At 38.6% G+C, this 13,285-nt stretch overlaps 1 protein-coding gene across 3 annotated transcripts in view; it reads right to left on the reverse strand.

The window, feature by feature from the left end:
* TDRD7 (tudor domain containing 7) overlaps nucleotides 1-13,285 on the reverse strand; it is a 53,712-nt gene that overhangs the window by 10,724 nt on the left and 29,703 nt on the right. For all 3 annotated transcript variants that reach the window (XM_081152178.1, XM_081152180.1, XM_081152179.1), the window contains 5 exons: nucleotides 12,631-12,817; nucleotides 9,008-9,119; nucleotides 6,506-6,708; nucleotides 5,388-5,522; nucleotides 3,578-3,664 (listed from right to left, as the gene is read on the reverse strand). In XM_081152178.1, coding sequence (XP_081008304.1) covers nucleotides 3,578-3,664; nucleotides 5,388-5,522; nucleotides 6,506-6,708; nucleotides 9,008-9,119; nucleotides 12,631-12,817 — 724 coding nt within the window. The remainder of the gene's footprint in view (nucleotides 1-3,577; nucleotides 3,665-5,387; nucleotides 5,523-6,505; nucleotides 6,709-9,007; nucleotides 9,120-12,630; nucleotides 12,818-13,285) is intronic.

The following is a 13,285-nucleotide window of genomic DNA, read 5'->3' on the forward strand; positions in this document are numbered from 1 at the left end:
ACTATGTGTTCAATTCTAGGACACTACTGACTATGAAACAATTTGATACATTGTTATATATCGCTGATTACAGGATGCAGTCTGCTCTCCACAATATTAAAATGTGGGAAAAAAAGAAAACTATGTGTCTTAGAAATGAGGAGATAAAGAATAGAGAGAATTCAGAGACAGAATTTTACTTGTAGCAGGTAAATGCTATATATTTTTTAATCATAAATGGTATTTTATAGCTTTGTCAGAAAACCCAATCATAATTATTATCATTTGTCCTAACTAAACATGTGAAACTCAGAAATTCAAAGAAAGGTAAAATAAGTTCAAATTAATAATTCAAAAATGGTAAAACTACACATTGAGTCAAGGCAATAATTACCTATTTGTGATCAAATGGCAACATCACAATGTAAGATACTGGGTGCATCTTTAAATGACCATCATTTCCCTTAATGAGCCACTGTAATATCTGGCATCATTGAATATAGTTACACTGGCCAAATCCAGCCCCATGGGGATAGTTATCTGGGCAGGAACTTCATGCCTACAACTGCACTAACTGCCACCACAGGAATGGCAGTGCCTTCACTATGATCACTCACAAATAACTGAACCACTCTTGGCATGAAAGTGAGATTGACCAAAAGTAAAGCCTGTTGTTCTACTGCCCCAGAGAATACTTTCTTAATATAACAGCATACATTTTTAAATCTCTTAAGACATGATAAACACAAACAGTACTATGAGGCAGCATTTTTAAATGTATTTATTTATTCAAACATATACACTGAACATACATATTAGTATGAATGGTATATATTGAATACTTATTATATCCAGGCATAAGTGGGCCGCAGAGATATACTTCCTCATCTTAAAGAGTTCCTGGTCTCATGAGAGATGCCACAAATATACACTCATAAAATAATGCAGTAAGAGCAATAACAAAGTTATGCATGGGGTACTATGAGAGCAAGGAGAATGGGTACCTGACCCAGCCAGGAAGTAGATGTTAGAGCAAGCTTTCAGGAGGAAATGCCTAGAATTGGTAATTTTCTTTAAAACTAACTTCTATCTTCTTATTTTAGTAAAATGCCTCCATTGCAGAAAACGTAGATACTTAAAAGAATGATATAAAAAAATCACTTGTAACCTATAGATTATAATTATCCTTCTAGTCTTTTATCCGTGCTTTTACAAAAAAGATTGATTTATAAAAATTGGAACATATTATACTGTAGAAAGTGAATGCAGACCACTCGGGATGTGTTTGGAGGAAGAGTGATGGCTGGGAGAGTGATGGCCAGGGATTAGAGCAGGCTGGATGTATGGAGTAAGTTCAAAACACATAAATAAAGCTCAGACATGTCAAAAGCAAATATATCATTTAAACACAGAACCTGGTTTTCATTTATCAATTTTCCTTAACTTTCTATATACATCATTAAAAGAATGAACACTTCTGTTATCTCAGAGGTAGACAATACACAATTTGATAGTAATAAAAATACTAGATATTGTTCTAAAGATTTGAACATATGCTGAAAAGTTATTTTTGCCAAAAAGACATAGCCTTATTCCACACATGAAGAAACTCAAGTTGAAAGATACTCTGCAAAACACTGCTACTCTTTAAAAGGACACGAACAACAAAGAAAGACAAAGAAAGAACAACTGCCAGGTTGGAGAAAACTGAAAAGACATGACAACTAAATACAACTTGGGATCCTGGACCAGAAAAAGGACATTTGAGGGAAAATCTGGGACATGTCAGTGAGTTCTAAAGAGGAGTTAATAATATTGTATCAATGTTAATTTCCTGGTTTTGATAATAGTTATATGCAAGATGGTAACATTTGGAGATGGTGGGTAAGGGGCACACAGGAACTCTGAACTATTTTTGCAATTCTCTAAAAGTCTAGAATTATTTCAAAATAAAAGTTTAAAGAAATTAAGTATTTGTGCATTTATAAATTATACACTAAACATCACAGAGCTTTAATATTCAAATAATGCCATGTTCTCTTTAATGAGTCATGTCCTTGAAGTTTACAGCTCAGCACAAAACTCTTGTTCATATAACCCCAGGTCTCGGCTTTCTGACACACATTCACACTGACGATAACTACCTCAAAGTTGCTGCTTTTGTTAAAGTAGACATGACCAAGTTTTATTTAAATAAAGGAAAAAAATCAGTATAATTATCAAAATTTTGCTATACAGTATTCAAAATCAATACTGGTTTGTTCCTTTTTAGGGTTAGTTTCTTTGAGAATCTTATGAAAATCATGGATACTTCCCCCAAAATACATAATACACACACTATACATACACAATCTGCAAGAACCCCTGGAAGCAGAGGTCCTCACACCTACATTAAGAACCTCTATAACAAAGAAAAAACAGAGAAAATAAAATCAAGCCCAAATTTTCTATTTTAGCAATTGTGAAAACTAGGTATCAAAAAAATAAGAAAAGAAAAAAGGAAACAGTATCCACAAAAATAAAAAATCATGTTTGAAAAACATATAGAAATATATGATAAAATATAACCTTTCAAATTCATAACTGAGGTTGCAAGGAAACAAGACAATCATTAGGGACTAGAAATAGAGGAGTACGTGAGTATTGAAGCCAAAGCCACCCTGGGCAGGAGGGAGGAAGGATTTGAGGCTCCCCCAAGAAGCTGGAACTCTCAAAGGGCCACAGCTTCAATGGAAGGGGGACTGAGGAGAGCAATTCGGCAAATAATCTAGTGAAGCTGAAGATTCACATTTCCTGTACCCACAAATTCCATTCCTACATATGTGCCCTGGGGGATATGCACAGGAAGGTTCGTGGTAATGCTGTTCATAACAAAAAATTAGAAACAATCTAAATATCCATCATCAGGAGAAAGGTACGATAATGTTGGCATATTCATACACTGCTGCATCATACAGCAGAGAAAACAAATCACCCAGAGCTGAACACGTTAACAGGGACCAATCTCACAAACATAAAGAATGAAATGCATGTCTCAGAAGAGAATACATCTATCTATCATCCATCATCTATCTATCTATCTATCTATCTATCTATCTATCTATCTATCTATCTATCTATCTATCTATCATCTATCATCTCCACACACACACAATGTATTTTTTACCATAGTGTATTTTCAAAATCTTTAATCCTTAAAAATTTTTTTAAAAAAATTTATCTTTACCGTTGAAAGTATTACAGATAGCCCCCTATTTGCTCCCACTGACTCTTTTTTAAAAACATTTTTCACTTAGTTATGCCTTATTCATTTATTTTTTACTATAAATATTTATATACATATTCATTTCTGTACTTCTACAACCTAAATGTGAAAATACATAGATAGTAAACGTGTGTATAGATACAAATATAGTAGAAGTATAAAGAAATGAGTAGGAATGAGAAACACCAAATTCAGGGGGATGCAGACAGGGAGCATCGGCCATGATGGTCATGTTTTATTTCTCAAACTGTTTTTTCCATATTTTTAAAAAACTTGTTTGTATGTCAAAAATATTTCAAAATAAGTTTAAAAAGGTCAAGCGACTGATTTTACCTCTACTCGTAGCCATTTGCCTTTGCAATTGAAGAGGCAGATTTTCCCACAGAAGGGTAAGGAAATGAAGTACTCTGAGGTCACGTGCTGCAAAACAGAAGCATGACACCTTATTACTCGCAGCAAAGAGCATTTGCTGCACCATCAGGAAAACGTGTGGCACGGGCTGACTGCTTCGCCCACATGCGATCAGAGGACGCGGCACATGCCCAGGGGATTACAGAACTCTGCCTTGCTTCTCTACACTTGCCGATGGCAGTGATCTACGCTCCTCCTTGCACATGGCTCATGAATCAGCCTGTTAAAATGTCTAAAAGGTTAGCGGGGAGGTGAGTGTATGCATCCAGGCTCTGGCGCTATCAGTTAAACACGAGGAGGGAGGATGGACCTGAGAGAGAGGGGAGCAGCTTGGATGGAAGCGAGGAGGCTGGGCGAACTGTCAATAAGGCCTTTTTTTTCATCTTTTAACAGTTAGATTCAAAGACAGGATTTTAATTCCAAAGCAAAAGATATGTTATCAACACCAAGATGGGCATCACTGCTCATGAAGGCCAACACGCCTTGGCCGCAGGCCTCTTCCTCCTCCTCTGCTCCGTCCTTGAGGCTGGGGCCTGCAGTGGTGTCTCGCTCTTCCCCACCCGTCATGCCTCCGCTGGGGTTACATGGGCACCATGGACTATGGAGAGTGTTTTTCACCACCGTGGGTTATAAGCACAAGCATGCAAATGAGCGCTGGAGTCAGCCTCTCTGGGTATCTCAGATTTCTCCAAGACAGACTAGCAAATCAAACCTAAGTAATGACCTTGAGGCACATCTAAAACATCTGTAACCCAGGAAGGGGTAAAACTATAGATCTAATGCCTTAGTTCCAGGATGTAGTCTGAACACAGGCTTAACCTGATTCAGCAAAAATTATGGAATACCTATTCTATGTAGGACACTAGATTAGGTACTACAGTGCCTAAATGAATTAGGTGCTTACCAGTAAACCTCGGTCCCTGCCCTCAAGAAGCCTATCGTCTAGTAAGACAACCAAATACCCGAATAGCTAAACTACAGTATTACATAAGTGCTACGAGGCCTCAGTGTGCTTTGTAGGTTAGAGGCAAGGGGGTAAGGGGTCACTTCCAGGGGTGAGGGGATCAAGGTTGAAGTGGCAATAGGGTTTAGTTACTTGAAAATCACAGCATATTCTGGATTATGACTATAATGTCCTAATGGAGGTAAGTAAATCACCTTAGAACCTTAAATCAAAACCTCTACATATCCTGATACAGAAGGAATACTAGATTTAAAGGGTAAAAAGCTTATTAATAAATTTAAGCTGCAGAACCACGTTTACTGAGGCAGTAGGTTCTCAGAGACCATAAAGAGCTTGGGGAGTGTTGCCTTAGAGGTTTTATTCTCCTAAACTCCATGGTTTTTTCTTTGCCCAAGGCAGAGGAGCCAGCTGGCTCTGGCAGACAGGCAGCTGCACTGTAGGATCATCACCTGCACCTTGGAAGTAACAAATCTACCAGCTGTCAAGCAGTTGCTATATGCCAGGCACTATGCTAACTAAACATGCTTGCAACTTGTTCTCATGACAATCTTATGCATGCACACTATTATTAAACTCATTTTACAATGCAGAAACCATGGGGGGAGGGTTTTGTTTTGTTTTAAATTATGCCATCTGTGGCTCTTACCCACTATTCTAAAAATTCTACCTCAAACTATTCAAAAGTTACTCATCCTTATACAAATGTAGTGGCCACTGTTATTCGCAAATTCGGAACTAATTTTAGAGATAGATGATGCTCTGCCGTACCTTACAATGGAAGTAGTCCTCTATCTTGTGCAGAAGGTCATTGAGCTTGTTCAGCCCCTTACAAGGCACCTGGCAGTAGAGTGTGCCATCAGAGCAAATATTAGTCACTCTGACATTTGTGTACATAGCGTCAACCTGGAAGGAACAAAAGACGTGCCAAGGAGGCTTGAGAACAGAGCACAGCTCTTCCCTGCCTCAGGAGTATCTACCTAAGTATCTCGTTAAAAGTCTTTGCATATTAAAATCTTCTAAGTTGGAGGATAGATAGGATAGAATGAAATTCATAATTTAAATATAAAAAACTAATTTAGACACCTCTCTTTCTAAAAGAACTATCTAATATCATTTGTATCAGGCACAAAGTAGAGTTTTTGCATACATTAACTTAACACTTTCCATTGTCTGAAAAGCTGAGACTATCCTTAATTTTTGTTTACTTTCTCCCCATTAATTTAGAAAAAGTATTTTACATAAAACATATTTTTGCAACAATACAGAATGAAAATAAAAAACTCTTACCGAATTAATCCCATTATCAACCTAACTTCTAATCTGTTTCCACAGGTCACATGAATTTTAGTTATTTAAAAAATTTTAAATCATAGTAAAGGTTTAATTTTAGCCATCTTTAGTCAAATCATAATATAAAAAATAATTCACTATTGTTCTACTTATTAAAACAAATATTTTTCCAATGTCGCCATAAAGCCTTTAAAATGATCATTTGTGACATCTCATCCTATTCTTTAGAGTGGCTGTTCTGTAATTTATTTAAAGGTTTCTTCTTGTGGATATCTATGTTCACATTGTTAAAATATTAAAGCTAATAATAAACATCATCACTGATCTAATTTTCCCTTTTGTAATATCCTCCCCTATTATCTTTGCAAAATAATTTCATATGAAATTAACACATGCTTATTTTAGAAACTGGAAAATAAAACAAAAATCTAATTCCTAATAATTACTATTTAGGTTTTGGCATTTTTCCCCCTACAGCCCCCCTTTCCCCTTTTCTGTCTGTATCTAGTGTTAGCCTAAATTTTAAAATGTTCTTTTCTGATAACTTTCTTTCCTATGATGTGTGTAACACATGACAGTAGTGGTCCCAGTGGTACCTGAACGTGAACCTCGAGTGACTTGTCACACATGGCCTTTAAGCAGGTAGCATTGATATTGATGTCATCTTCTCCCGAGGTATCATACAGAACAACAAGTGGAATATCAGCTTTTTCAAGAATTTCCACTGCAAAGATCTTCCCACAAGTTAAAGATTCAACCACCTTCACTAAGCCAGGATCATCACTGAGAGCTTCCAACCCTGAAAAATGTTGAATATTTTAATTTCTACTTCATTAGCAGATTCATTTTAAGACGGACAGACTGATTGTGTTTGTTTTAGATACTTATTACAATTACCAATCTACTACGAAATTCTTAAATTTTATAGGGAAGCTTTGTTTTACAATCTCCTTTACATAACCACCCTAAGGTTTTAAGATATATATTATAACATGAATGCCATTTTGAATGATCACACTAAGGCACACAATTTAAAAATATATTTTTTATATCTTTATTGATTTCAGAGAGAGGAAGAGAGAGAGACAGAAACATCAATGATGAGAAAGTCATTGATCGAGCCCACAACCCAGGCATGTGCCCTGACCGGGAATAGAACCCTGATCGCCTGGATCCTAGGTCGACGCTCAACCTCTGAGCCACGCGCGGCCGGGCTAGGCACACAATTTAAAACAAAGAAAAATTGATCATCAATCAGAATTTCTACCTTAGGAGAAATAGCCATTACCTTATATACAAACACATTTAAAACAGAAGTCTAATACATAAAAGAAACTATCAATCAATTATGTCTACCAGTCATGTGCTTGTAATATTTTCTAAAAATATGCCCTTGACTTTTTTCATTTTCTAATTAAAAAATACACAATTATTTCTTTCTTATAAAATGAACATGCATTTATGGGAAATTTAGAAAACCATCCTTCCTTCGTTCCTTTCTTGATTCCTTCTTTCTTTTCTTTCCTTCCTTCCACTTTCATTTTTTAAGTACACCACAATGACTCTAAAGATACCAAAGAACTTTCTGATTTATCATAGAAAGATTCAATACTGTTTACCATATTATAGATACAGGCGAATTTTAGTCTAATTAGTCTTTAAATTCTTTGAAAATTGTAATTCCATGTATCATATATGTGACAACTTTAAGTTAATCTATTAAACTACTTAAAACTAGCTCAATTCCCCAACGATGGCCCTCTCATCACTGATGTTTCTCTCTCTCTCTCCCCCTTCCTCTCTCTGAAATCAAAAAAGATATATTAAAAAAAAATTCTTTCATGAAAATTAGCCCTGTGAAGAAATCCCTCCTTCCCAGCATATAACGTCTATCTCTGTATTTATCCCCTTTAAGTCCATAAGCAAAAGCTCACAGGCTCCCTCTGAGGAACATTTCTCCCATTCTTGCTCTGTTCTAGACACATAGCTTTATCGCTCTTATCAAACCTTTCATTTCAGCATCCTAAATCCTGTCCTATGCTCTTAATATGTTGTTTTCAAAACTAACTCCCACAGGTTTGTAACAGGCTTTTCAAATAACTTGAGAGTTATCCCACAGATAGAGCCAAATCCAGTTCCTCTGACATAAAGATTTATCCTTGTTGGGAAGGAGGGACTTCTTCACAGCGCTAATTTTCATGAAAGAGTTTTTTTTTAAACTGTATCTCCATTGATTTCAGAGAGAGGAAGGGAGAGAGAGAGAGAAACAGCGATGATGAGAGTCATTGATCGGCTGCCTCCTGCACGCCCCCAACTGGGGATTGAGCCCGCAACCCGGGCACGAGCCCTGACCAGGAATGAAACCATGATCCCCCGGATCCTAGGCTGATGCTCAACTGCTGAGCCACGCTCGGCCAGGCTCATGAGAGAATTCTGATCATTTTCTGAATTTAGCTCAGGCTCTCTTGGCACGATGCATACATATCTCAATGCCTTTCTTCATCGTTAACATACCTACTGTATCCCCCATACTTTCAGGTTAGCCCCACAATGTCATTCTCACACACTCCTCTATGCTTGCTTGAGGAGGAAAGGAAAGAACAGCGATACACTGACTATGCCAGAGACTGCACATGACCTAGAGCTGAACTCGTGCCTGCACACTCGAAGGTGTGTTACTTGGCAGTAAGCGGTACCCACAGAGTCCATCTCACTGGGAATGAAGCTGGGAGTCACTTCAAAACAGGTTGAACGACATGATTTACATTGATCAAATACCAACATACAGAGCCTCTAGCAATTGTTATTAGGGAGGTTTAGAACGACGACAACAACAAAACCCTTTTAAGATGGCCAAGAGACATTTTTATAATAAAATAAAATATGTATGTTCTATATAACAAAAATATACTAAAAACTATTACATTTTTATAATGATCACATCTTATAAAGTCAATATTAGACATGAATTTATTTTTACCTTTCAAAAATAACACATTATAACACCTTGAGGTACTTAGTGCCCTTTAGGGTTTAACCAAAGTACAATGGTAACAGTGTATAAAAATGTAAAGAGCTTTCAAAAAAGTTCTTCTTACCTGCTAGCTTACACTTTGTAGCTTGGAATGAGAGGGAACAGAACTTCGGGTTCAATTTGTATGCTTTGCTCTTTTCAACATTTTCACTAAATCCATAGTCAACATAGCATACCTAATAATAACAAAAACAATGTTTAGGTTCAAATAAAATTCTTTATCCTCACTTCTTAAAAAATCACTTGATGCACTTAATCAGTTCCACTTGATTCCATAACGACCAGTTAAGTAGAACCACACTGCCAGGGAAACGCCAGGAGAGGTGCCCTGTCTTAGCCCAGAAGAGAAAGGCTGGGGCTGGGACCAGGGAAGCCAGGGCTCCTGATTTCTAGGCCGCACTCCTCTACTGCGCCTTTCCAGCAGGGGAAAAGGGAAGCCTGATGAGCTCTGATGCCCTGCTGTTGCCAGCTTCTCAGCAGCGTACCCATCTGGTCTGCCGGCAGGGACTCCCCCACCCTTTCATTAGTATCATAATGCTTATTCCTTCTTGATTTACACACTTCCGCTAAGGACTTGTACCCTCAGGCAGCAGTATTTGTTTATAGAGAGGGAGTCACTCTGGTGGTATTTATCAGATTCTAAATCCCCAAAGCAGCATTCATGATGGCTGCTCTCGGCTATTAAGCTGCCAGGGAGAGAGATGACGACAATGTCATGGCTGGATAGCACTGAATTCTATATTGTAAAAACAGACCCTTGTTTGTCTTGTTTTCAGGGTATTAAGCTGGGTTAGACCTTCATCCAGCTCAGTAAAAGGACCCAAATCTGCTGAACAGGGTTCTGTGTTTGCAAAAACCTGCACGACACTCCTCACCATTAGTACAGAACATTAAGAGTCTGGATAGTATTTTTCGGGTATTAATACTTCAGTTGAAAAGGACTTTATAAGCAAAGCTTTTTTTTTTTTTTTGAGAAAAATAAAAATTCTAGAAACATTAAGCTGTGGTTTTAGAATGATAACTAAGAATCTGAGGGAAGGTGTTGAAAACCTATTATGTTTCTCTAGTTAAAGCAGATAATTGTTATTACAAAAACAAAATAAAACAAAATCTAGGGCAAAGAGAGTTTTACTTTCTGCAGCGAACTAAAGTTCACAGCTTCTTAGTACCTAGATTATGGTACTAAACACCCAAAACAAAACTTATTCCCAGCAGAGAATCTAAGGAAAATAAAAGAGACCACTATGGCCTTTCCCTGACCACCCTATACTTGGATCCGTGGGGCCTGTACATCGCATATTGGAAAGGACCATCTCTCAGAGTCCGTATCTTGACTCAAAATGCTCCCTTCAGCCTACATCTCGGCAGGGTCCCCACTTCAGGGAGCCAGCCTTTTAAGTGTATCACTGGTCCAGTTCTCCAAACTCAAATTAGCACCTGTCCTTTCTCCCACAGGCTTCAGGATTCAGGCAGCTGTGTTTCCTTTAACAGCTACTGCCACATCCAACTTGGATTCTGCTCTTCCCACACCCAAATTGGAGATAACAAGACCTGAAAAAGTATGTGAAATCATGATTCCTGGGAAATTTAGAATATACTCCTAGCACCAACAGACTGAAGAATAAAACTGCTCTAAAATCAAAGGATTTCTGTCATGTTTAGGGCTTGTTTTCTTTTCTTTTTTTAAAAAATCATGATATCATATATTTGTATGGCAGCTGATGTTTATGAAACATTTGTCCATGGATTGCCCAGCTCAACTCTCCATACTCTGCCCTGTGTCCTTTGCTCTGTGAGAGGTGGTCAGTAATGTCTCTCTCTCTAATGCTCTGGGATCAGCACAAGCAGGCTCAGAATTCTGTCATCAGGCCTCACCCAGTCCATTCCTGGTTCTCTGGCACCATCAAGTGGCCAAAGATCTCACAGCACCACCTACATAATAACAGACATCCCTGGGACGAGGGTCTGGGTCAGGCCAAACTAGCGCCAGCCTCAGGGGGTGACTGTATGTTCCTGTTTCTCGTACTCACGAAGGTCTGTGGAAAGCAAGGAGGAATTAGTACTTGCTGTCGGGCATAGTACTGTTCAAGAGAAACAAGACTTGTTAAGTAGCTGAGGTTTCTCCAAATAAAGGGGAAAAAATCACCTCTGTCGGGTACATGGGGATGTGGAAGACAAGATCAGACCAGAATTGCTACAACTACTGCTGTCTTCAGACCTTACTACTGTATAATATACCAAGCCACCCTTTTCATCCCTAAGTCCAGCCCACAGCTCTCAGAAGCAATGAAACAGCTGCTGGCTCCCTCTTTTGTAAGATATTCTTGTTCTGGCTTCCCTGACACTGCCCCTCTAGGTTTTCCTTCTTCTCTGGTCATCTTACAGTCTTCTTTGCTCCTCTTATGGATAAACTGCAATGTGTGTGTGTGTGTGTGTGTGTGTGTGTGTATTTTTTTTAGTGAACATTTGGGTTGTTTCCAGTTTAAGACATCAATAATAAAGCTGCTACAAATGTGTACAAGCCTTTCTGTGGACCTCTTGTGTAAATATTTAAGGGCCATATGGTAACGATTTAACTTTCAAGGCACTGGAAACTGCTAGCCAAATTTCAGATTTTAAAAGCCAGGTCATCAAATTTCTTAAAAGTTTTATCTCAGTAGATTTGGTTAAGGAACTTCCTAAATTTCTCTGTGAATCCGGCAAGTGATGGCTGGGTAGTCACGGCATTTCCTACTGAACAAACCGGGTAGGAAACAGCCATACTCCCCTTCTGACCTCCTGACCCTGTGTTTGAAGGCAGGGGTTTCAGGGGAGAGTACCTGATGGACTGAAGCCTGGGTTCAGTGGTTATCTGCACTTAGCGACACGAAGGGGATTATTTGCCAGGGCTGACACCAGCACAAGGAACAGCTTTTATTTATTTTTATTTATTTTTAACTTATTTTTCCATTGCAGTTGACATACAATATTACATTTGTTTTAAGAACAGGTTTTATATTATAGGACAGAGACCACAGAAATAGAAGTGTATTTTTGTGCTTGCAAAATCTAGACAAAGCTGCTTTTAGGGCAAAAAAGTTCTAGTTCTCAGTCTCTGCACTGCAGTAAAGAAAGGCAATGGGAAAAGGCTGACCACTAGGGATATGGCCAAGTCTGAAAGTCTTGGAGCCCTGCTGAAGGGAAAAACTGGTCAGAGAGTTCTCTGACCTTTCCAAGATGGCCAAGAGGGCAGGACTCAGAGCATGTCCAAGTCCTGTTCGGGGTCCTCAGTTGACTGCAGGAGAGGGGAGAGGAGGAGTGTCATCTCCTCTGATCTGTGTTGTCTCCCTTACTCCAAAGTACTGACCTTGACCAGATGCCCACAGAGTCCTGAGCAGTATTTATTATTTTTCCTGGGGATTGGGAATAAGGGCCCCTCCTGATTACATCATGGGTTATGGACACTTGCATGGAAGAGAATTTTTTATTTTTGTTTTTTTCCCCCCCACTAAAACTTTGAGGCAATATAACTACCACTGACTTAAAAGCTGGCACAGATAATTTTTTATAGGTTATCTTTTCAACTTCTGGAGAAAATGAAATAGTTTATTTATTATGTCCTTAGGATACACTATTAGAAGCAGCATTTTCATTTGAAAACTTATGTGCTTATCTTCACAATGCTATGACAAAGTAAACAGTGCTTGCCTTCATTCTGTTCCCTTCTGTCGAGGTGATCTGGGCCCGTAACCAAGCGTCCTCCTCAGCATGGACAGCCAGCAACTGCCCAACGTGCACAGTCTGGACTGGTGTGATCTTTGGGTTCTTACTGTAATACTCCTTCATTTCATCTTCCATTAGTTCCTGAGCAGCAGAGTAGTCTTTACCCACATACCTAGATTAAAGGAAGAGAACACAAGTGAGGCAGCACAGGAGACTGCAATCTGTAAGAATTCATTAATATCACTGTTTTTCTACTGCCACCTTTGGTTCCAGTCTCAGATTTGCTGACATCAACAGGAAGAAGAACACGTATTTAGCAAACATTTAAATCTCAATAAAGAAAAGTATAATACTGTGGTGCTCATGCAAAAAAGAACAAGGTCCAATAAACCCACACAATAGGGCAAAAAAGCCTGACAACAATCCAGTAGTTGGGGTGTCTTCAGGAAGCTGAGGCTGAGAAAAGACTCCAGGGAAGGGGAGAGAGGAAGACCCGGAAGATGGAGACTCTAGCGGAGGCCGGACAACAAGAGTGGACAGAGATTTTGACTAAGGCTGCTGGAGATCTTTGCAGATTACTGAAGATAACTACTTGGAAGTTTTGCCTTAACTAAGGCTGGGTCTAAACAAGGCCCAAGCT

The sequence above is a fragment of the Miniopterus schreibersii genome (genome assembly GCF_964146895.1).
Source record: "Miniopterus schreibersii genome assembly, chromosome: 11".
NCBI lineage: Eukaryota > Metazoa > Chordata > Mammalia > Chiroptera > Miniopteridae > Miniopterus > Miniopterus schreibersii.